General features: G+C 44.7%; 1 protein-coding gene across 5 annotated transcripts; it reads left to right on the top strand.

Moving 5' to 3' along the window:
- The first annotated feature begins 9,501 nt into the window (after nucleotides 1–9,501).
- Nucleotides 9,502–20,973, top strand: LOC142783783 (uncharacterized). Of its 5 annotated transcripts, none has more exons than XM_075882355.1 (5): nucleotides 9,502–9,904; nucleotides 14,889–14,951; nucleotides 17,110–17,313; nucleotides 20,368–20,527; nucleotides 20,625–20,973. In XM_075882355.1, exons 4-5 carry the CDS (start codon nucleotides 20,425–20,427, stop codon nucleotides 20,885–20,887), a joined length of 366 nt encoding a protein of 121 aa, XP_075738470.1. In that variant the 5' UTR covers nucleotides 9,502–9,904; nucleotides 14,889–14,951; nucleotides 17,110–17,313; nucleotides 20,368–20,424; the 3' UTR covers nucleotides 20,888–20,973. The 5 variants fall into 5 exon arrangements, with proteins under 5 accessions (XP_075738470.1, XP_075738468.1, XP_075738469.1 ...); XM_075882353.1 differs by having other exon boundaries at nucleotides 17,110–17,338; XM_075882354.1 differs by having other exon boundaries at nucleotides 9,504–9,904; nucleotides 17,110–17,198.
- The last annotated feature ends 4,698 nt before the right edge of the window (nucleotides 20,974–25,671 follow it).

Genomic DNA, 25,671 nt, shown 5'->3' with positions numbered 1-25,671 from the left:
CCCGCAGGTCGCGGGTTCAAATCCCGGCTGCGGCGGCTGCATTTCCGATGGAGGCGGGAATGTTGTAGGCCCGTGTGCTCAGATTTGGGTGCACGTTAAAGAACCCCAGGTGGTCGAAATTTCCGGAGCCCTCCACTACGGCGTCTCTCATAATCATATGGTGGTTTTGGGACGTTAAACCCCACATATCAATCAATCAATCATTAAACCATGCACAGCTCGTTGAAATGCATAATCGTTGGTTGAAGTTGTGCTAGGTAGACTTTTTAAGTGAGAAAAAATTACCGATCAAGTTTCTCTGTCAGACGTGACGTCCGATGCGGTGCTATCCGTACGTATGACGAAGCTGCTGCGGATACCGCTGTCTTACGCGTGCATGTAGACGTCGAATATCTGACGCAAATCTTATCGTATCATGTGTCGCTATAGCTATCTACGCGACCTATTCGAATCTGTTTTGCGTTCACAGCACAGTACGGTTAACGGCACTTGCTGCTGCTTGACGTGTGGGAAGAGCGGGGGTCGTCAGTTGCGTTATGGTGACTGAATCATACAACATATGCAGTTGCCGTGATCTAACACACAGACGCGCGTGCGCACGCACGCACGCGCTATATTCATGCAACGACCACACGAATTCCCAACAACATCGCAGCGAACGGTTGGTAAGATGTTGCGGAGTGTGTGGGCGTCGTAGGGCACCCTGTCGGTGCCCAGCTCGTTGCGAACGCGAATTTCGGCGTGGAACGCATCTTTTTTTATGTACTTTTTTTACGTGTGCCCAAAACGGTAGGCTGCGCGATACGAGAAGTACAACACACAAAAAAAAAGAAGAAACGTGAATGCATAGGGCAAATCGTTAATAACAAAAAAAAAAACACGCACGCTCACGCCACTGCAGTGGCGTGAGCGTGCGTGTTTTTTTGTTATTAACGAAGCACATGTGCTTCCATAAAACATGACAGCCAAGAATGATGAAATATTCATTTACATACAAATTACTATGAGTTGCTGAAACTCACGCAAAAGAACATAATTTTCTTCCTTGGATATTGATCGAGTGCCTTGGAATTATGCTATGTGAATTTGACACATCAACAGTGCATTATGATTCCCACCATAAGGGGCCACAATCTTGGCAAGTAATAGAAGTACTCTTCCCACCTGATGTGCACCTAATGTAAAAAGGCCTTGTTTCTCAAGTTAGCAATATATATATATATATATAATATATATATATATATATGTATATATATATATATATATATATATATATATATATATATAAATATATATATATATATATATATATATATATATATATATATATATATATATATATATATATATATATATATATATATATATATATATATATATATATATACAACCACTGGAAAAATATACCAGGTGTAACCAGAAAAAGGTGCACCTGCAGTTTTAAAGTTTAAAAAAAGCAATGACATGCCAACCATCCAAAATAGAACGCCCGAGAAAGGAGCATCAATCAGTATTACAGCAGCTAAAAGCCTGCTAACAGCTGAAGGTAGTCATGCTGCTCTTCCATTCAAGTATAGTGTACATTGAGAAAAGATACTGAAGATACACCATCAGCAAATGACAAAAGCAATACAGACAGAGCTTTCTCTTATATAATACAAAAAGTCTTTAGCTGAGGAGGCAAATAAGTCATTGGCACACAATAAGTGCACAAAAAAAAAAAGCTGTCGCACGAGGCTGTCAGCGCTTAGACAACACAGGCAAAAATACAGTAGACTGAAGAAGGGAAAACCCATAGCAAAAGTTACCATACTCCTGAGTTCTTGCTTTGCGTGCAAATGAAGCTAGCGTGAAGTTGAACACTAGATTAAAGCACCACAATCAAAATCTGGAAGTCAATGCTTTAAGAATAATACAAAGTACTGAAGAAGCATGCAAAGAGCATTCCTGTGAAGGCAAATATAAAAAAAGACTGAAAGCTCTTTGGCCCTGAACAAGACAGCACCACAACCAATCGAAGAGCCGTTCGGACACACCAGCAGTTCTGGCCAACACTAAAAAGTCACAAAAACATACCTTTAATGCCTTTTTTACAAGAGAACTTCAAAAGAAATGTGCATACACCAATGCCAGAAGTATCGATAGAAGCTATTACTCATATTCAGCTCTTCATTGAAACACTGACAGAAGATACTTGTACCTGGATGCTTAATTACTTTGGTACAACTCAAGAGCGTCGACGCCAAGTGGCAAAAAAATTATGATGGAAGACTACAATGTGATCAAATGCACACGTCAACCACCAACCAAGGTCCTATGCTAGAGTGAATATCGCAAAAAGTCTTGAACGCCTAATCTCACTGGCTCATACTCAGCGTTCTCAATCAAAATCTTGACCTCCCACACAGCATATTATTTCAACAACCTGCCACCTCTCACCATGTCATGAAACAAGCTCGAGTATACACAAACCCTCCTCACTGTTAGGTAGTTAGATAGCTCCACTAGTGCTTCACTCTCGGAACACATAGACCAGGGCCGTAACTAGACGGGTAGTGAGGAGGTTCTGAGCCCCTGAAGTATTTTCATGCTCTGACTTTTCGTCAACAATAGCTTAATCTGGGCAAGTTGGTTCATCGTGGTTGTGTTCTAGTAACAGTGAGAGAAGTTCAAGAAGAGACAAAAAGGACAGGAAAGAGCACTGACTGCCAACTAAATTTTATTGAAGGTACTACGCCAACTTTTTTACAGAGTACAAGAACATTGCTCATGCACAACGACACATGTGAGACCATGATAATATAATCTTAACTGAGAAAAGAATACTCTCTCTCCGAATGGATGAGTGAAGGTATACTGATGCACTGATCCATGGCCTTCCTGACAAGAAAATGCTTTCACAGTCTCTCTTTCATTTCTTGTTCTTGCTTTTTTCAAAAACAGTGTTTTATGAAACATAGAACTGCACTTACATTCTTTACAGTGTATGGCCATGCGACTACCATAGCCATTCTTAACATTTTAAGCATGCTGTCTTGCTCAAACATTGGGGCATTGCCCAGTTTGTCTTATGTTTACGTTTCCACGTGTCAATAGTATCTCATACACAACATTATATTGGCATTCAGTATACCTATTCTCGTGACGAATGGTGAAATAATGGCTATTCCTGTTGCTTCTTAGTACACACACTTTTGAAAACTTGCAAGGGATGGCAAATAACAAGATTGTGAAACACCTTATGTACGTACGGTATAGCATGCAAAGATCTTTGGTCATTCTGTTTTTATTTTGGTCCTGTTTTGTTTAACTTAACTTTCTGCAGGAGGGTTTAGCACACGGGTGTGATGGTGCTGTTGGGATATCCAGCATCCTTTAGTCTTTTAATCTGGTTTTTAAGGCTTACCTCATCCTTGTGCTCACATGACTTCTGAAGGGTGGCCTCAATGCACGTGGTGGCAATTCCTCTGTGTAAATTAAATGTGTAATTATGTGTTATGATGTACTAAAAAAGATGTCCCAAGAATCAGAATAAGTGACAGTAGTCAAAGTTTTTGTCACTGCCTTTATACAAATACCAGTTTATTTGTTGCCTCCTGCAGTATTTTAGGGCCTCTTATATAGATAGGATGTTTTCTCACTTTTATTACATTTTTGTATTGATGATGCTAATGCTCAGGAGGTAGAATGTCGTTATGTTCTTTCTGATAACTTCCAGCTTCTGAGCAAAGATAATGTTTCAGAAAAATGAAAAAAGACTAGCATAATATTAAGACATGGGAAGAAAGCAGAGTTTATCAAAAATGAATGCATTAGTTGGGAATGAGAAAAAAAGATAGATGACAGGTCAGTAATGTCAATTAATTTATATTAGGACACGTGAAATGTAGCAGAGGGTGGCAGGTGATTAGTTCCAATGAGATAGAGAAATTATCAGCCATAATATGAAATTGGCTCATACAGGACAGGGAACATTGATTGGACTTCCACCCTGCAGTGGACATAATATAGGCTTAACGCTAACAATGAGCAAAGCCTGTGAAATTAATGCTCCATGAAATGAGCAGTACTGCACAGATTGCTGTGCTAGACTTCCCATTTTGCATGTTTTTACCAGCTTATCCTGCTCGCTGTTCAGACACAAAGCTTCACCAGAAAAACAATGTTATACTTGGTGAGGATGATGCCAGTGAATCCAGTGTTTTATCTACACCTTTCCTTGCTTAAGTCCTCCTCCAAACTATACGATTTTTCTTGGAAATGTTCTGCTTACAGCACACCAACCGATCAAGTGAAACAAGTTTATTGGGGTCCTGCAGGACGCACCCTAGTATGCAATCACCATTTCACTTCACGTTACAACATACTGGTGGTAAAAATATTCTCTGGCAGGGTACAGAAGTGCATGCACTGAGCTAGCTTGTGCAGCGCGGTCTATTCCAGAAAGCTGAACCTATGTTTGGTACAGAATTTTGTAACCACACGATGCTTGCACAGATTAAATGTGGCCACACATAGCAACTTCTGAGCTTTTTTATGAAATGATCTCGCAGTATCTGAAAACATTTGTTTTTTTGTTTACTTCATAGTTCCCAGTGAAATATTTCTCTTGTTCCTCTCATTGAATAATGGCATTTGGTGTGACTAAGGTGTTCCTAATGCCTCACTGTGAGATCAGAAAAACGATTCTCCTTGAAATTGCTTCACAAGCATTTCCTAAAATATTGAATGACACTGCTTGCACATGTACAAACATTTGCTAGTTTTATTGAGGATTGATGATAAAGGGAATCAGTTGGTGCATCCAAGCCGGACAGAGATTGACTGGCCCTGAAAAGGGCCATTTAGTTATATATCTTGCAGCTTGTTCCAGGTAGACAGGGCTTCATTCTGTAGAAATGGTAACTCATCACACTGGTTCCCCAGCATGAAGAACATAACTTGATGCTAACACTGACTCAGATGTTCTGAAATGTCATAGAGGGTACATGAAGGCTGGGTACATGAAGGTTGCAGTTATACTAACTGTACAGTCAGCATGCTTGTGTGATATGTGCATAGCTGCATCAAAGCCACGTGTGAGAATTGCGTGAACAGCTGAAAATCTCAATGGCAGCATAGCTTAAGAAGTCTGTCATCCCTTTTTTGCCAGTTTCCAATATCATCCTTCCCTTTTCATGCATCTTCTTTCAATATATCTGGGGTTTTAATTCCCAAAACCACGATATATTAATGAGAAGCAAATTTTGAACATCTGGTGTTCTTTAACATCTTCACTTGTTTGCAGCGCAACACCAGAAACACAGGACAGGGAAGGAGCAAAAGAGAAAGAAAAGACGGCGCCGACTCTGAAAAAGATGGCACTGACATCATGACACGCACATGTCGTGATGTAAGCTGCCCAAAGAGTGGCCTCCCGTGAGAATAGTGAAGAATTGGGAATAGGATCTACCAGTAAGGGCTTTGTGTGCAATTCACAAACAGTGAAAAAGATCCACCAGGGGTGAACCACAGGTACATGGTGCACTCTGGTTGAGAGAGAGCAGAGTAAAACAGATGTGCCAGACAGGAGATTATAAATGGTTTTGTCTGGAGCTGGTGCCAGACCGAGCTCTGATTAAGCGTAAGGGAGTATTGAGCGCCAGGCCAATCTGATCCCATTCCTGTGATGGGGTGCAATGTGATGACAGGTGCGAATTCCATTTTCTTTTTTTTCCATGGGTTTAGGGAAATAATTTTTTAGGGATCAGATGAAAATACCTCCGACATACATAATAACATGCTTATTCCTGGGCGTAGTCATGCCTAGCCACCAGATTGGGAGAAAAAGGAATGTTTCCCGAAATATGCGATAAAATGCTTGGTGCTACGCCTTGACGGAAGTATTGATAAGTGCTTTGGAAATCGGTACGCCATTTCTGTAATCGTTAAATATGCAACTGCATGTGCCACTGCTAGGGATAGCGTGACACTCCCAGCCATTTCGGGGTAAGCCGTTTCAATCTACATGAAGATGTTAATGAGCCCGTTCTCCATCACAGCAGTAGCTGTGGTCATTCCTTCAACTAGGCCTACTGCAGCGCCAACTAAACGTCTGCATGAATTTAGCGCTAGTACCGTACATAATAATCAGCACGTGCCTTGGGTTCACTTCGATGGTGTTGTGAATTCATCTTGCGTGACAATGGTTTAAGTTGCATACGTGCCTTAATCATTATTGCAATAGGAGACCATGATTTATCGTCACGCATGGTGTTGCTTAGCTCAGTCCTCAGTGTTCGAAGCAGGTTCCGCCTTGTGAGTGCATGAGAGAGGCACAAGAGTTGATTTCTGCTCTGTGTTTCTATAATTCCCTAGCCTGTATTATACAGGAAGCGGATAGTGCTGGTGTGCGTCAGCTGCCTCAGTGCGCTCTCAACCGCCTGCAAGACTGATAGCTCATTCTATCAGCGCCTTGTCGTACTCCCTCCTCACACTGCGACATGTCCTCCACTTGGAGGACATGATGACGGAACAAGATGATACGAAGCCCAAAACCGCAATGTTTGCAAGCCACAACCCGAGCAAACAATTCAACGGTGAGGCCAGAAAATCTACCTGACTAGGCCTGGAGCAACAAGCCAGAGAGCATATTCTTGGCTGGATAGATGGATGGATGTGGCCGTACCCTTTAGACCGGGCGGCGGCTAACGTCACCTAGCCGTAATGCTTAGTGAGCTAACCACTAGAAGTTGGACGGGTACTTTGAAGTGAAGGGTTTAATTTTCAATCGTGCCTTGACTTTAGCCACCAATCAGATAACCTCCTTCTAGTTAAGTCTACCCGCTTAAAGTCTATTTTGCCCTCCCTGTCCCTAAACACCAGTGCTTTGAAAAACTCTGCGCCATCATCTTGAACTATAAGGTGAAGCCCTTTACAGAGCATTGTCAAGTGTTCGGCAGTTTTTTCTTTCTTTTCGCATGCACTGCATATTGTGTCTACCTCTTCATATTTGGCCCAATATGTCTTGGTTCGCAATACTCCCGTCCTGGCCTCAAACAGTAGAGAACTACCCTGAGTATTATCACAGATTCTTTCTTTGGCAATTTCCTGCTTAAAAGTTCGATAGATCTCTAGTGCGAACTTCTTAATCATGCCAATTCTCCACATGTCAGTCTCCGTTTCCTGCAGTTCCTTTTTAACCGATAGTTCTTTCTGGTTTGGCCACCTGCTGTTTTCTAAGTATTTACCAGTCAATTTCCTGGTTCGCTTCCTCCATTTTGTATTGACATTCTTCATGTACAAGTAGCTGAAAACCTTCATAGCCCAATGCTCCTCCCCCATTTCTCTCAATCGCTTCTCAAATTTTATCTTGCTGCTAGCTTCCCTGCCATCAAATGATGTCCATCCCATATCACCTTGTACTCCCTGGTTTGGTGTATTCCCGTGAGCTCCTAAAGCAAGCCTACATATTTCACGTTGCCTAATTTCTAATCTTGCTTGAACTTCTGACCTCATGCACAAGACCGCGTTGCAGAACGTCAGCCCAGGAACCATCACCCCTTTCCATGTTCCTCTCACAACATTATACCTATTGTAATTCCACAGTGCCCTATTTTTCATCACTGCTGCATTCCTGTTATCTTTAGTCGTCACGCATATTTCGTGTTCCCTCAGGTACTCGGTCCCATTGCTTATCCATACGCCCAGTTATTTGTATTTATCTGTTATCTCTAGCGTGACTTCCTGTATTCTAAGCTCACTACCTTTGTTATCATTAAAAATCATGACTACTGATTTTTCCTAACTGAATCTAAAATCTAACCTATCTCTCTCATTACCGCAGATGTCCATCAACCTCTGCATATCTTCCTTGTTGTCGGCCATTAGCACTATATCATCTGCGTAGATTAATGCTGGTAGTGCCTGATCAATGAGTTTTCCTTGTTTGACTAAAGATAGGTTGAAGCCAAGTCCCCTTGTCTCTAATTTGGCCTCTAATCTTTGTAGGTACATCATGAATAAGAAGGGTGACAGTGGGCACGCCTGCCTAAGTCCACGTTTCACCACTGTGGGCTTGGATACCTGTTTTTCCCACTTTTTAACTACTTTGTTAGTTTTATAGATTTCCTTTAAACGATTAGTGACTCCATCTTTTACACCCAGTGTGTCTAGTATTCCCCACAAGTCCTCTTGAACCACGCTATTGTACGCTCCCTTGAATTTCTGCAGGCCGGTAGGAAGCTTCACAGCGCAGCGCCTGATCTTGTGAAACGGCGCAGCCATGCAGGCAGGGCATTCAATTCCCTCCCTATTTTTTGTATACTACTGTCCTTGTGTACATCGTAGAACACATAACAGTAATGATAGCAAACAGATCATTGATTCGGGTAGGCTTGGTGTTTTTATTTAAAATGGAACAACGAGGAAGCTGCTGAAGCTCGTGCCTGTATACAGCTGCTTTATATGGAGATGAAAATTTAACGAAAAAAAAAAATGTAATGATAAACAGTAGGCTCATAACAAACAACATTTCTCTGAGGGTGCATGGAATATATGTCCCATGCAAGGCTATGCATTGCAGTCCTTACTGCATTAATTATATACACGTACTGCAGGGCATGCAAATGTATGCAGACACACGCTGACGAAATGACATTTTTTGCTACATACAAACGTGCACCGCACCAATTAAGACGCACGTGTTTGTACAGTCAGGGAGCACTCGTGAATATTGATGAAATCACACAGCTCGCTTACAGTATAAAACAAACACAATTGCGAACAATAAAATGCGACGCTGTTTAAAGAGGCGGACCCAGGTTACGAGGAGAATTATCAGTATGGCATACACACCACGTGTCAAGCTTTTGCAACATCTAAAGAGACTAAATATGGAAAGTTGCCTTTGTATGTTAACATGACAGTACCAAATAGAGAAGCCACACGAGAGAACAATTCATCGTGGGCTAAATAATGTGTTTTAAATATTATACACAGCTTTGCAAGATAATATCGACGAGTTTTACTCGTCTAGGTGTGGGAGGTGTAGGCCTGATAAAATGCGATGTTGCTTCAGAGCCTTTCTTTCGTAATATTGCAATTTTATTCAACTCTTTCAAACGCGGCACCGTAAATTTCTACTGGGTGCTCAAACACGGCAAGCAGGTCGCGGGGCAAAATCTTTGTAACATTCTATTACCGAAACAGCGATACTAGCAATGCTTGAGCTGCACTTGCTGTTTTCTAAATTGTAACCTCCTCAATCTCATCACTGTGATCAGGAAACAGAGAGGAAAAGTACAGCAGTAGTATGTAGAGAAATATTCAATTTCAAGCCCTTTAGCAATATCATCTAAACAAATTGCCAGTTCACTGTTGAATTCTCGATGGAAACAAACAGCTGATCAGGGACGCAAGCTTGGATTGGCACTGGCTTGGCCGTTCATACAGAGCCAAAAGCCGCTGCAGGAAACTGAATTGCGGATCGTAGTGAGACAAAATATTTTATACATTTTTGTTTTCTTTGTTTCATTTCTCTAATTGCTCTTGTGATGGCGTGGACCGCGCTTCGTGATCTAATGTACCGGCGCACTGTTTTTAAGTTTAGTATGGCGCACGATAATACATGATTGCGTGCTTTAATTTAAAAAGGTTCGCGAGTATGGCAGCAACACTGCAATGTCGGGAAGAGGCACGGCCGCACGGGGAATAGGATAGTAGTAGAACCAGTAGCAGCTGCATGCCCGGGTGGAGCGGCTGATGCCCAGATGGAGGAATGTCAACCCGATGCCTTTTGTGTTGGCCGTTCTGGCAGTTCCGCCGACTTTATAGAAAGAGACGACCCCGTCGCTTGTCCTCTTCTCTTTTCCTTCGGGCATCAGCGACAACATTGACGGACGACGTGTTCGACTTCACCGTGCACGTGAGTATAGGTTGGTTTTTCATTCGAGTGAATTCTTGTTCAGATTTGCAACTTGTCGACTTCATCCTGATCACCTGTCACCGGCAATAAGTCACATACATGTGATATTTAGGTGAAATAAATGATAATGCACATTTTCTGCTCCATTTGCGTGACTTAGCTACACCAGGACATGAGGTAAAGCCTTTGTCGCCTAGCCACTAGCAGGCAAGATCGATCACTCGCATCCTTCAGTTCACGAATCAACGCGCCTGTCTTAAAATTAGTAAGCTGCTCGCAAAGAAATCTTACCGAGGCAATTTTGTTTTCTGTGAACAATGCACCGTAGATTTGTCTTGAATAACAAAAAAAAAAACTTGAAAAATAAATGTCGCGACCTTTTAGAAAACGCCGTGTCTAAGAGCTAGACGCGGCATTTTGTAAAAGGTTCATTAAATTCAGTATGTTTTCGTAGTTTCTGCTTGAAATTATTATTGTCTATGAATTTCATGGCCCAATCTTTTGCTTTGGCTGAAAATCTCGGCGGCAAAAACTTTGTTCAGTGTCCCTTTAAGGGCAGGTGTAGATGCCATCATTTCAGTCGCAAATATTTTTGCTAGTCGGTCGGCTGGTTAACAATAAGGGTACTAACTAGAGTTACAGATTTCATCAGCAACACATCGTCATGGCTTCATCAGATGCTGCATTATATACATTCTATCCTCGTTTTTAAATAGGTGTACCGTATGGTCCACTGTTACAGGAAACAAGCGAGCTCATGGACAGTGAGCCATGTGGTGCTAACTGGCAGCGAGGCTTGTGAATGGGACGCATGCGCATAGAATCGGGGTGCGCCCAGTTTTGTCTGCCATTTCTCCGCCTGCACGCATGACAGCATTGGAAAGCGCATCCGTATTTTAGCTGCGCAATTTATCTAGCCCAGTGCCTCCTGCTTCAGGGATTTCCTGTGAGCACAAAAAATGCATGATTTTAATCGTTGCTGCAGTGTTTTGCAAGTTGTCACCGTAAAGCACATCATATTTTTCGCATAATGCTCGCTGCAACTAGCAAGTTTCGATGACTCAAAATGCTGTTCAGGTCTGATGTAGCAAACATTTTAAGCTCGTCCTCGTGACCATGAAATATTGGTTTATTAAATAATGGAAGGAAGAGTTGGTATCAGTTGATTTACAGTGTGAAAATGAAAAGTGCGAAGGACCGTGCCTCGCAAGTAAGCCCCGAGAGCATGAGCAGAGAAGTAGCAGATGAGGATGCTCATGCGCTGCATTTCCAAATCTCACCAGCACTAATGCTTGACGGACTGCTGGCCACGCACTAGCGTGTTCTTTCTGAAACAGGACTTTGGCCCTGTAAGCAAGTTCTTGAAGGGCATAAGTAAAACGTAGAATGGGCCCCCTAAATGCACCCATCCTTGAACCATCGGGCTTATGAATTAGTGCCCTTTTCAAAATACAACTATTCTGAGCTATGAATTGTGACAGAACAGTGCACGATGTTTATAAATGGGAAAAAAGTCTTTAAATGTCCCCTTTATACATAGTGTTCTTGTGATGTCACTTCTGCCGTTGTCGCCCTCTCCCGCCATGCCCTGGTAACTCCCTGGGTACCTACGGCAGTTCACGTGCTGCAGTGCGGTTTGTTGGGGGCTCGTCATCTGTTGCTGTGAACGATGTGGAAGCATTGTGGTTTTTTGTTGTCTTACTTTAACGAGCTCATTGGATTAGGAAGGCCTCGCTCGTTCACTCGATACAAGACCAGATAATCAAGATGTGCGACACATATACCAGTCATGGCGTACACCGGCTGCCCGCCACAACCTATGAGGGCCTATTATCTTGCTTTCACTACAAATTGCCTGGCCCAAAAACAAGTGAACAAGTGAAAGCTCAAAATCTCTCGAGCCGCAATTTTAAGAGTGGATGTGCGAAGCGCAGCTGCTCCCATCGAAAACTAGTCGTGCAGAGCTAGGCAAGTTTACAAGAGATATAATATTATGAATATATTGTCACGGCCTATGCCACCAAAGTAGCAATGCCCCCCCCCCCCAAGTGTTTTAAACAGTGCTGATGTTGAGCTTGAGCCTCTTTGATTGCAATTTGTGGAAATAGTCGAGGAAAATATTATACAAGGCAGATAGCGACTTTGCGTGGTGTGTGCCGCGGTAATGCCAGTCATCACTTTATTTTTCGCGTATGCTTTAACACACTTTTCACTTTGTATTTTGCTTTTGTTGTACGCTAATGTACAGTGGAGTCACTGAACATGATAGAGACCGTGTATGGAATTAATTGACTAATTAAAAAAAATCCTGACGCCCAACTTGAACCGATCGGCTATACTTCAAGGTGAACTAATATTGTTTCCCATTCTTTATAGTTTGTTTCAATGAAATACCAAATCTCCTCGATCGCCATCACGATTTTAACCGCCTTCCTCGCCATCATGATTTTAACTGCGGACAAGTTTGTATGTACAGTATCTTGGTAAGCTATATCTGTTTGCAGGTAAATACTTGGCTATGGCACTTACCCGTAATGAAGTTGCACCTGAAGATGCAAATATTGCAAAGTTTCTTCAAGTAGCTTTTGTTAATCTGCACCAGCCAAATACGCTGGTACATTTAGGAAAATCGGAATGTGCGTTCTCAATTTCAGGTTATAACTTTCAGCGAAGAAACACCCTAAGCTCTGCTCCCTCTGCGTGGACTACTAAATCAACTTGCCTCACTAGCAGCTCATAATTTCTCAAACTTGCATCGTGAGGCAAAACTAAACGGGTGCAAGCACGAGGAGACAACATGGCAGTTGTAGGCGATAGATTCGGTTGGTGCCCGGGCATGTTGGTGGCGCATTTCGGAAGTGACGAAAAGGCGCTGCGAGATGCACGTGCACACTTTGTATAGTTGCTGTATTGGACAGCAAACTTTTTTTCTTATCTGAGTAGTTTTACCAAAGGAAGCTTCATCATATGGCGTGATAAATGAAGCGAATCCACAGGTTGAACCACATCATAGCCTCGCTGTGCTTTTGTACTTTTTTTTAGCTCGCAAAATTTATTTGTACATATAAGTGACAACTTGCCAGTAATAAGGCAGCACTTGTTTCTTTACCATATGATCATCTCCGGTGTGCTGCTGCCTCAATATTTCAAATTCTAAGCATTTACACCATTGTATGCTAACTTTTCCTTCAAAGTGAGACAAGCCACATGTGTATCGTAGATCAACAAGCATGCCAGTTTTACGTACTTGCAAGGTAAACATCAGAAATGCACAGTTGATCAAAAATACTAGTTTAATGGTGCATCTACATAGCAAAGCACCTGTGGCACCTCGGGAACAAGATAATGCCACGTATGTTACAAGAGATAATTAAAAAAGACAGGGGACGTTCCGTGAACAAATAGAAACAAAAATAAAATTGCACGTGGCAGCGAGTGAAGGCGGCAGGGGGGGGGGAGCCCGTGGGACTTTAGCGGATGAACGTAAGGTGTGTGTTTAATATGTGGAAGAAAAAAAAATTCAAAATTTTGGCGACTGAAATGAGGGTGACTTAGTGAGTGCGCTCATGACGAGAGTAAACACGGTTATTATTTTTTTTTTTCAAATCTCTTTTGAAAGCCACAAAAAAATCTGTATGTGGTGCAGCCTAACAGAAGGTCCGTGAAGGCAAATTATGAATTCGTCGTTGTACAAAGGCCTTTTTTTTTTTTTTTTTTCATGCGCACCATTTTCGCCGCGGTGGTCTAGTGGCTAAGGTACTCGGCTGCTGACCCGCAGGGCGCGAGTTCGAATCACGGCTGCGGCGGCTGCATTTCCGATGGAGGCGGGAATGTTGTGGGCCCGTGTGCTCAGATTTAGGTGCACGTTAAAGAACCCCAGGTGGTCTAAATTTCCGGAGCCCTCCACTACGGTGTCTATCATAATCATATAGTGGTTTTGGGACGTTAAACCCCACATATCAATCAATCAATCATGCGCACCATAAATAGTGCTCAAAATTTAATTGGATATGTTGTTTTCATCCTCGCTGTATTCCGTGCTGTTTATGATGTAAAAAAAAAAAAAAGTAGCACGCTGAAGTGGTGCTGTTTTTGGGCAACAGTTGAAAATGGCGGGGTGCATGAATGCGGAATACTGCCGCTTACACTCAAATCACTCTTGTGGTCACCTCCCACTGTTTGCAGCATGTGTTGTGTATACACAGCTGCATATTTCCTAGCTAGAAAAATTTGATTTTAGGTGTTTCATGCCATTTTCCATGTAACTATTCCACAATTGCGCACACTGATCAGCAGGCTTTCAATTGCGCTGAAGGACACAGGTGCCATAAAATTCATAGTCGATTCTTTCAAGAAACCGTATGTAAAGGCTGAAGCTTCATGCGTACATACACACACACATACCATATTGTTTTTTGTACTTTATGAAAGCTGCGAAGGTCTCATGTGCCTCCAAGCGTAACCTGTCTTATTTATTCTCCATCACCGCAAAAGTTTTGTGAGTTTCAAATAAAAGTACTTTGCGCATGGCCACTTTTGGGTAATTTTTTTGTGTAGGTGTTATTTGAGCAGCCTACAGTGTTTACTTTATAAGCCTGTATGTATATGTTGCATTATAAGGATGCAGAATGTGTGTAGCTGTACAATATAGATGAAGTGTAAAAATTAAGTGTGTCTATTGTAGTGTTCTTGCAACCAATCTTACCCCCGTATTCTAGAACGTCCCTCCACTCAACGCTTCACCTTCACTTGAGATGGCTGATGGGAGCGCCGTCTCTAAGCAGAGAAAATTGCTGCATGTCAGCAATAATCTGCTGTGATTCTCGAGTAGCGCAGCGTCGCTTTCAAACGAGCAGCGGCACAGTGCTCAACTCTGTCAAGTGAAGGGTGAAAGTCGAGTCGGGGAGCGTTTATGAATATGGGGGTTAGTTTTGTTTTCTTGTTAACCTGCCATTAACACTGGATTGATGCTACTTTGCTCTAGCTGTACAGTGCTCTCCAAGGCTCAAGGAGGCACCGCACGGGGAAGGCTCGGAGCAAATCATGCGTGAGTTTCCTTTCATTGTTACACTATGCATGTATTAAGTGATAGACTTTAATGTATGCTATTTGTATTGTGCAAGTTTTTGGGGACATACAACTTCCAACACTTATATGTTCTGACGAAAATCACGCAAGAATGAGAGAAGCTTGTGCAAAAATTATGCAAGAGTGTAAGAAGCTTTTGCAGAAGTCTGTGAAATGAAGTTTTGAAGTTTTGTGGCAATGTGTCATTGTACAGTGGTCAACAGTCTTGCTCAGCATGCTTGACTGCAGGGCTCCCGGCTGCACAGGCGCATCTACGGAGTGCCTGATGCATGATGGGCCAAATGTCAGCCTGCACACTGGTGCCTCTTATCCCCGTTTGTCTGTTACATCAGTGTCTCTTGTAAAGGGGATCAACTGTGCTACCTTTTTTTTTTTTCAAATGTAATGAGTTCTTTTTCCAGATTATTGTTGTTTTAAGGTAGAGCCTCACATTTCTATCAAATACTGAAGATTCTATTTTTCCTTCTAGATGCTATAAAGTCACTCCTTGTGTTACAATAGAGTGAACACTGTTATGAGAAAAGCTACTTTATGGAGTTAACTCACTCCATATTGACTTAACACACAGAATTGGTGAAAACTACACTCCATTCCAGCTGCATTAGGAATAATATTCATTTGCATACTTCTGTTTCTTTTGTTTGTTTGTTGGCTGGAGGTTTGGAGTATAGGGTGGCCAGAGGGCACTGTGTAGTCTTTCTTCATCTTCCCAATTTTGTGAACATCAATTGATAGCCGTATGGGAAGCAGCCAGCATGCTGAAACAGCGGTGCAAGCATGCAAGATGTTCACCATTGCATGCAGTCAGTTGCTGTGAGCAACCTACTGCATACAATTAACTGCGAGTGGTGAACTAACGCTGCACTATGTGTGCCTCCTGGAAAGCTGCAATGGTAAAGTGCCACAATCGTATAGTAACATGGATAATATCGCAATTTGTTTGTTGAATAATTTTGCAACAGAATCAATGGAGTTTTGGATAAATTTGTGTATCTGCCTGGTTCATCAAAGCTACAGAGTCAAATGCGGTATATACTCGCGTATTATGTGTACTTTTTTTGTCAATCTGGTCATGTGCGAAGCTAGTAGGAATCGCTGGCCTAAAAGCTCAACTGGGAATATATGTTGCAGGCGCTGTCACAGCTGTCTCAAATCGGATTGTCATTTGTTTGCTAAGCCTGTTCAAATGCCCCCATTTTCTTGAAGTTCTTCCGAACAGTGCTCACAAAAACCAGTTCCCACGACAGGGTTATACCAGAGAACATAAGTACTCTCCAATAATTGTCGGGAACCCAACGTAAAGTAAGATGCAGACAAGGAAGCGCGATGCCAACACAGTGCTGTGTGTGTCGCCCTTCATGTGTGTGTGTGTCCATTCCTTGTCCCAGTCTTCTATTGCGTTGTGTTCCCTCCGATATCTAACCAACACACCCAAGCTTCTATGCTAAGTCTTATTCAACGCACTTTTCTGCTGGCTCCCATACTGAATATTGCATGTCGAAGAACTCCACGCTGAGGTGCTTAGCGGTAGCACGGTTTCAGTTTTCTTCGGTAAGCTTTATAACAGCAATCTGCCTCGTATATAATTATTGTAGCCTATCACAAGGAACGGTAAAAACGCAATGGCCAGATGGCGAAACCGAAAAAAAAAAAAAAATGAGTGCGAAAACCTGCCTCATCTAGTTGATGTGACAGGTCCTTGCACGCGTTCAACATCTGTGCTGTGTCTCGGGAATACATTCTTGCCGTGGAAGAGGTGGGAAGATAGGAGGCAAACCTTTAGGCATTTCGGACTACACATAAACAGGTTTCAGTTTTCAAGTTCGATATTCTAGGGAAAGCATAAAAGTTCATGGAAGAAGGGACCTTGCACTCAGTCCATTTTGTGTAAGACTGCACTCGCCTGCTCGACAAGAGATGTGCCTGACCAGAGCATCATGAAGTCAAATGTGTCTGTGTGTGTGCTGGCAAGGTGGCTCGGGCTGGTTGGGGAGGGCAAAGTATGCGAGCAAAAAGTTTCTTGTAGTAAAGCAGGCTGGCTAATTATACTGGTGAGCAAATTATGTGAGGATGCAAATTGTGCGAGTAAATATGGTATGTACTCTTGTATGTTTCAGCTCTATTGCTACGGATCCTGCGGATCTAACTTGGCATCCGGCAGCAACAAAGACAAGTTCTGCAGGAGGTGCGACAGCTGAAGCACAAGGTACGGCTCTTGTCCGTGCCTCAGCACGCCCAGCCAGCACAGCGCCCCTCTGACCTTCCCCGGCTGCCTGCTGGTACAATTGGAGAAGTGGAGGCAGCAGAGGCAGCTACGCAGAGTAAAGCTGTGGCTGCGGCTTTGGTGTATATTTCTTGATTTTTAATATGCCTATGTAACATGCAGAAATTTAGTACTGCTTTAAGATACTGTGTTTCGGGAAACAAACTAGTCAGGTTATCTCATGAGCCACTGTACTACAGTCGAATATGAATAATTCGTACTCAAAGATGCCAGAAAATTTGTTCAAATTAAAAGTAGTTCAAAATAATGAAAGTTACCGTAATTACTTGAATCTAACACGCACCTTTTTTCCGGTTGAGAGAGTTCATAAATCGCATGTGCGTTAGAATCGAGTATGAAAAAAAAAATGAATATGGTCATTCTATATCCATCGCCACTTACAAAATGGCCGCCCCCTACGTGCGTCGGCATGGCGCGTCGGTCATTTCTGCCTATGTGTTTCCCATGCGCGGCACTTCATACGTGTGCTGAGGAGTTCGTCATCTTGTAGTACATTAGCATCGACGGCATGGTAGGGCCGACTCCAAAAACTCGATGAGTGCACCACAATGCTGCTTCTAAAAGAAAAGTCGTCGCGTGTGCCGGAACGGACAGAAATCGGGCCACATCGCGGTCATTCGGAGTTCCCGAAACGTGCGTGCGGGACTGGCGGAAACAAAAGCAGAATATTGTCGACAGCAAAGATTCACGCAAAGGCTTCAGTGGACCGCAGCAGGGTCGGTTTCCACAAATTGAACAGCTGCTCGGCGAGTATGTGAATAAGCAGTGAGCGGCACAGCGGCCCGTGACGACAGAACTGCTCCAAGTGCAGGCTATGCAGTTAGCCTTAGAAAAAGGGCTAATGCAGAGCCATTTTAAAGCGAGCAGGTGCTGGCTAACGAACTTTATGAAGAGAAAAGGCTTTTCCCTCCGAAGGCGAACGGGCATATGCCGGAAGTTGCCGGAGGAGTACGAAGAAAAGCTTCAGAGTCTTCAGAGGTTCCTCCTAAACTTGCGGCACAACAACGGCTACCTGCTTGGGCAAATCGGGAATGCCGATCACACGCCTCTTTACTTCGACATGCCTGGTACCACAACCGTCTAGGAGAAGGGGGCAAAGCAAGTTTGTGTACTGACATCGGGCCACGGTAAAACTAGAGTGACAGCAATGCTCTGTTGCACGTCAGATAGGCATAAGCTTCCCCCGTTTCATATTTAAACAGAAGACGCTCTCAAAAAGAGTCGTTTTCGCGAGTGGTGTGATCAAGCGGGCCAACGAGAAAAAAGGGTGCGCGTTGCAACCGATGTCTTAGTTTTTTTTTTTTTTTTTGTCGTGGAAACCGGGCGCGCGTTACAATCGAGGGCGCGATAGAATAGAGTAAATACGGTAAACGAGCGGAGGGCTCACCATGCAGTGATGCATGTGCATGGAGAAGTTTTATTCACAAATTACAGGACATCCGTCATTAATTAAAGTAGTCAATACATGTCTGTACACGTTGGCCTTGCAACGAGTCAACAAGTTTTGCGTGCAGTTTGCAAAGCATTTGTACTTCGGCTTCAGTATTCTCCTGGCAAAAGAAGTTGCGCGCGGCAATGTCCAGTGCTGACACTCTTCGAAGACAACTGTGTTTCCACTGTTACCATCTGCGCTGCAGCCGGAGCGTGGCCAGCGCATGATGAGAATGGAGGAGCGTCTCCACCTGGAGAAAAGCAGATCGGCATTCGAGAAAGAAACACTCCGCGGCAGCTTTTTTTTTTCTCTCTTCATGCGCGTTGTTGAAAGGAGAAGAGTCTCTTCTCTACATAGCCGGAACGAAAAACAGGGAAGCGTGACACCGGCGCGTTGCAGATCGGCATGAGAGAGCCAACTCTCTGCGACAGCTTTTTTCCCCTCTTTTTCTTCATGCGCAGTGTTAAGAGGAGAAGGGTCTCTACGTGGCAGGGACGGAAAAAGCCAAAGCGGGGCACAGGAATGTCGCAGATTGGCATTTGGCAAACATTCCACCGCAGTCTTTTCCTTCCTTTTCTTCATTTTCTTCTTCAAGCACAGCGATGAGGTGTCTGAAGTGCCACCGCAGGATTGGGCGGGGTGCTGAGAGCGTTTTCGGAGCGCGGTATAGCTTTGATAGGACCACAGCGTCAGTTCGAATTAAGTGTGTTGGAATTAATGAGATTCGACTGTATTTACTATAGTCTGTGAAGTCCGAGTGAACTGTCCTAAGCTAGCAGACGATGTAGGCGGCATCGTGTGTTTGATGGGCAGTGACTAGCAATAGCCTGCTTAAAACAGACATTCAGTAATTTTGTTCATTTATCACCCTATTTCGTGTCCGCTGCGGCTCTCTCTACTTTGAGCTACAGTTCACCCTGCCTTGTGTTAGCCGATTTCTTACTTTTTTAAAAATCTAACATGCACCCAATTTCGCAGTGTGAAGAAAAATGCACCTTTGTTTATTGTAATGAGATTTCTATAGCGACATGCCTCTTTGTTGGCTATCACAGAAAAATATAAACAGCAAACGGTGCGACCATCTAGTGCGACCTTTATTTTTCTATCAGTTTCATCTATGACCAAGATTTGGTCGCTCTAAGGTTGCCTCTTAGTACACCTTGATCATGTTCATTTATCTTGTTGTTCTCTGCTTACAATGCATTGATTAAAAACATGTCCAAGCTTCTTTTTGAATTCCACATATTTTATCGTTTTTCACCTGTAGAAGCTACTCCTGGTCAACATTCAGGCAAAGACATTGTAACCTCGAAGAAACGTGTATTGGAATTTGAGCACTGTACAAAGTAATTATACTATTTCAAACCAGAATCAATATTTATTAAGGGTTATAACAGTGTTGTATTTGATTTCATAACAGCGAAACTGCATTCAGAGAAGGACTCTGAAAGGTTCTCACACTGAGTGTGAGAGGGCTGATGTGGAAACCATTTTAGGTCAAGTGAGTTGAAGTTAGCGTAAAAAAACAATGAAATGTTGTGATGCCCAAAAATTCAAGTTGTTGTTTTCAGTGTCCTCTTCTTGCAGATTTTTATCATGAAAACATTTCGATGTGCTGTTGCGTTCACCCCATCTATGCTTCTTGCATTTTTTTTACAGTGCAAGCACCTCCTGCAGATTGGGGGACGTGGCCTCCGAGAAATTGGTGTGAATGCCATGAAGGCTGTATTGGCACATGACGTGCAAGTGCTGTACAGCCTTCATGGCATAAAAGGGAAAAGGGCCTTTGTGAACCTGAGGCTCTGTAGATTAGTGACAGGTTAGACTTGTTCATTGTTTTATGTGTGTGTACCCTTGTGTATTCTCTGTACTGCAGTGCTTCATGTGTACTATGGTATTTCTGTTCTTGTATGCAGATGTCATCTGCCAAAAAGCAGGGTGCGACCAGGCGGAGGCCCTCAACTTTATTAAGAGGTGGCTGCCAGGGTCTGGTGATCGCTGTGGGGGCAGGAAGCGGCGCTTCAGAGAAGCATTTGTTGTGGAGCAGCCCGATGATCCCCACTCTCAGAGTGCAGATTATCGGCTGCTCGCGGCAGCTGGCTTCCTGCCCAGCCACAGCAGCCAGGGCCTTGACAGCACCACTGTCACTGTGCCCCCAACGCAACCTGACCTGCAGTAGAGCGGGCCTTTTTTAGTTGTGTATATATATTTTTCAATGTATACATTTTTTGTTGTACCAAATAAATAAAAAAAACAAAGAATGAATAGTCTGCAGACTGTCGGTGGTGCACTGTTCAGCTAGCTAATGCTGATTCGGAAGCACCATCACCATGTTTTAGTTACAAAAAAATGCTCTAAACTATGAATATTCTCGATTACCATGTGGGGGACATATGTGGGGATTGCAAGTGGGGGACATACGCTTTCAACATTTACTTCCTAACGACTTTTTTCGATCTGCTGTACCAAATACCAGTACCAAATAAAGCACTCGCTATTGCAAAAGATAAATTGGTAAAAAAATAAACAACACTTCTAGTGTTAGCAAAGGGAATGAGGTATAAAAGATAAAATAGATCGAGTAACTGCTTTCAGTTCTCAGCATTCAATTTTCTGTTGACCCAAGTATACAGGGCTGCAAAGCTACAAGAGCGGGTCATCGAGGCATATTGTTTAAATCTTCCGGTAAAAAAAATTCCCTACTAATAATGGTTACATAATGGCAAGCCAATCAGTAGCCAATATTCGTCGTGCAGGAAACATCGGTGTAATAACGGCATTTGATTGGCTGCAATGTGGCCCTGGATTCGTCCAATGTCGGTCGTACATCCGTAGCCAATATTCGTCGGGCAGCAAACATCGGCGTAAAAATGGCATGTGATTGGCTGAAATATGGCCCAATGTTGGCCGAACATTGGCAGCTTTGTCGGCAATACGATGGGCCTTCGTCGGCCCAATGTTGGTTGCATACTGGCTAAAACATCGGCAAAACGTCGGCCCATCATTGGCTTGAACGTCGGCCCGACATTGGAAGAAGTTGCACTTCCGACGTCGGCCCGACGTCGGTGCCGATGTTAGCCGATGTTGGTCCAAGATTGGTCCAACGGCGGCGTGCTGCCTGGGTTGGAGGTTCGAGCCCACCCGGTGGTGGTGCGGCGCTTTTTTTTCTTTCCGCTGATAGCTTTGGAGAAATGTTGTGACGGTGGTGAGACTGGAGCACGACTATCTCCGTGGCGCATATGGCTAGCACGTTCAGCTGTCAACCGAAAAATTGAAGTTTCGAGCCGTGCCAGGAGTGGTGTGTCGCTTTTTTCTTCGCGCTGATAGCTCTGAAGAAATGTTCTGACGGGGGTGAGAGTGGAGCACGACTCTCTCCTTGGCGCAATTGGCTGGCACGATCGGCTGTTAACCGAAAAGTTCGAGGTTCGAGCCCACCCGGTGGTGGTGCGGCGCTTTTTTTTCTTTGGGCTGCTAGCTTTGAAGATATGTTCTCATGGTGGTGAGAGTGAAGCAGGATGTCTCCGTGGCGCAACTGGCTAGCGCGATCGACTGTTAACCGAAAGCTTGGAGTTTCGAGCCCTGCCGGGAGATGTGTGTCGCTTTTTTCTTCGCGCTGATAGCTTTGAAGAAATGTTCTGGTGGAGGTGAGAGTGGAGCACGGCTGTCTCTGTGGCGCAATGGCTGGCGCGATCAGCTGTTAACCGAAACGTTCGAGTTTCGAGCCTACCCGGTGGTTGTGCGGCGCTTTTTTTTCTTTGGGCTGCTAGCTTTGAAGATATGTTCTGATGGTGGTGAGAGTGGAGCAGGACTGTCTCCGTGGCGCAGTTGGCTAGCACGGTCGGCTGTTAACCGAAAGGTTGGAGGTTCGAGCCCACCCGGTAGTGGTGCGGCGCTTTTTTTTCTTTCCGCTGATAGCTTTGGAGAAATGTTGTGACGGTGGTGAGATTGGAGCACGACTATCTCCGTGGCGCATATGGCTAGCACGTTCAGCTGTCAACCGAAAAATTGAAGTTTCGAGCCCTGCCAGGAGTGGTGTGTCGCTTTTTTCTACGCGCTGATAGCTCTGAAGAAATGTTCTGACGGAGTGAGAGTGGAGCACGACTCTCTCCTTGGCGCAATTGGCTGGCACGATCGGCTGTTAACCGAAACGTTCGAGGTTCGAGCCCACCCGGTGGTTGTGCGGCGCTTTTTTTTCTTTGGGCTGATAGCTTTGAAGATATGTTCTGATGGTGGTGAGAGTGGTGCAGGACTGTCTCCGTGGCGCAATTGGCTAGCGCGATCGACTGTTAACCGAAAGCTTGGAGTTTCGAGCCCTGCCGGGAGATGTGTGTCGCTTTTTTCTTCGCGCTGATAGCTCTGAAGAAATGTTCTGGCGGAGGTGAGAGTGGAGCACGGCTGACTCCGTGGCGCAATTGGCTGGCGCGATCGGCTGTTAACCGAAACGTTCGAGTTTCGAGCCCATCCGGTGGTTGTGCGGCGCTTTTTTTTCTTTGGGCGGCTAGCTTTGAAGATATGTTCTGATGGTGGTGAGAGTGGAGCAGGACTGTCTCCGTGGCGCAGTTGGCTAGCACGGTCGGCTTTTAACCGAAAGGTTGGAGGTTCGAGCCCTTCCGGGAGTGGTGTGTTGCTTTATTCTTTGCGCTGATAGCTTTGAAGATATGTTCTGATGGTGGTGAGAGTAGAGCACGACTGTCTCCGTGGCGCAATTGGCTAGCGCGGTCGGCTGTTTACCGAAAGCTTGGAGGTTCGAACCCACCCGGTGGTGGTGCAGCGCTTTTTTTCTTTGGGCTGATAGCTTTGAAGATATGTTCTCATGATGGTGAGAGTGGAGCAGGACTGTCTCCGTGGCGCAATTGGCTCGCGCGATCGGCTGTTAACCGAAAGCTTGGAGTTTCGAGCCCACCCGGTAGAGGTGCGGCGCTTTTTTTTCTTTGAGCTGATAGCTTTGAAGATATATTCTGATGGTGGTGAGAGTGGAGCAAGACTGTCTCCGTGGCGTAATTGGCTAGCGCGATCGGCTGTTAACCGAAATGTTGGAGTTTCAAGCCCACCCGGGGACGGTGTGTCGCTTTTTTTTCTTTGCACTGATAGCTTTGAAGATATTTTCTGATGGTGGTGAGAGTGGAGTACGACTGTCTCCGTGGCACAATTGGCTAGCGCGAGCGGCTGTTAAGAGAAAGGTTGGAGGTTCGAGCCCAACCGGGGGTGGTGCGGTGCTTTTTTTCATTGCACTGATAGCTTTGAAGATATGTTCTGATGGTGGTGAGAGTGGAGCAGGACTGTCTCCATGGCGAAATTGGTTAGCGCGATCGGCTGTTAACCGGAAGGTTGGAGTTTCGAGCCCACCCGGGGACGGTGTGTCGCTTTTTTTTCTTTGCGCTGATAGCTTTGAGGATATGCTCTGATGGTGGTGAGAGTGGAGCAGGACAGTCTCCGTGGCGCAATGGGCTATCGCGATCGGCTGTTAACCGAAAGCTTGGAGGTTCGAGCCCACCCGGGGGTGGTGCGGCGCTTTTTTTTCTTTGCGCTGATAGCTTTGAAGATATGTTCTGATGGTGGTGAGAGTATAGCAGGACTGTCTCAGTGGCGCAATTGGCTAGCGATATCAGCTATTGACCGAGAGGTTGGAGGTTTGAGCCCTCCCGGGAGTGGTGTGTCGCTTTTTTCTTCGCGCTGATAGCTCTGAAGAAATGTTCTGACGGGGGTGAGAGTGGAGCACGACTGTCTCCGTGGCGCAATTGGCTGGCGCGATCGGCTGTTAACCGAAACGTTCGAGGTTCGAGCCCACCCGGTGGTGGTGCGGCGTTTTTTTTTCTTTGGGCTGCTAGCCTTGAAGATATGTTCTGATGGTGGTGAGAGTAGAGCAGGACTGTCTCCGTGGCGCAATTGGCTAGCACGGTCAGCTGTTAACCGAAAGGTTGGAGGTTCAAGCCGTCCCGGGATGGGTGTGTTGCTTTTTTCTTTGCGCTGATAGCTTTGAAGATATGTTCTGATGGTGGTGAGAGAGGAGTAGGACTGTCTCCGTGGCGCATTTGGCTAGCGCAATCAGCTGTTAACCGAAAGGTTGGAGGTTCGAGCCCTTCCGGGAGTGGTGTGTTGCTTTTTTCTTTGTGCTGATAGCTTTGAAGATATGTTCTGATGGTGGTGAGAGCAGAGTACGACTGTCTCCGTGGCGCAATTGGCTAGCGCGATCGGCTGTTTACCGAAAGCTTGGAGGTTCGAGCCCACCCGGTGGTGGTGCGTCGCTTTTTATTTCTTTGCGCTGATAGCTTTGGAGAAATGTTGTGACGGTGGTGAGATTTGAGCATGACTATCTCCGTGGCACAATTAGCTAGCACGTTCGGCTGTCAACCGGAAAATTAAAGTTTCGAGCCCTCCTAGGAGTGGTGTGTCGCTTTTTTCTTCGCGCTGATAGCTCTGAAGAAATGTTCTGACGGGGGTGAGAGTGCGGCACGACTGTCTCCGTGGCGCAATTGGCTGGCGCGATCGGCTGTTAACTGAAACGTTTGAGGTTCGAGCCCACCCGGTGGTGGTGCGGCGCTTTTTTTTCTTTGGGCTGCTAGCTTTGAAGATATGATCTGATGGTGGTGAGAGTGGAGCAGGACTGTCTCCGTGGTGCAATTGGCTAGCACGGTCGGCTGTTAACCGAAAGGTTGGCGGTTCGAGCCCTCCCGGGATGGGTGTATTGCTTTTTTCTTTGCGCTGATAGCTTTGAAGACATGTTATAATGGTGGTGAAAGTGGAGCACGACTGTTTCCGCGGCGAAATTGGCTAGCACGTTCGGCTGTGAACCGAAAAATTGGAGTTTCGAGCCCTCCCGGGAGTGGTGTGTTGCTTTTTTCTTTGCGCTGATAGCTTTGAAGATATGTTCTGATGGTGGTGAGAGTGGAGCACGACTGTCTCCGTGGCGCAATTGGCTAGCGCGATCGGCTGTTAACCGAAAGGTTGGAGGTTCGAGCCCAC

The sequence above is a fragment of the Rhipicephalus microplus genome, unplaced genomic scaffold (assembly GCF_043290135.1).
Source record: "Rhipicephalus microplus isolate Deutch F79 unplaced genomic scaffold, USDA_Rmic scaffold_12, whole genome shotgun sequence".
NCBI classification, from domain to species: Eukaryota; Metazoa; Arthropoda; class Arachnida; order Ixodida; family Ixodidae; genus Rhipicephalus; species Rhipicephalus microplus.
The sequence above is the reverse complement of the archived record's forward strand: the minus strand, read 5'-3'. Positions and strand labels throughout refer to the sequence as shown.

Excerpts from the sequence above, each read along its gene's own strand:
- LOC142783783 (XM_075882352.1), top strand. The coding sequence starts at position 20,305 with ATGAAAACATTTCGATGTGCTGTTGCGTTCACCCCATCTATGCTTCTT. Across the intron at positions 20,528-20,624 it reads GCTCTGTAGATTAGTGACAG|ATGTCATCTGCCAAAAAGCA; the intron begins GTTAGACTTGTT and ends TCTTGTATGCAG.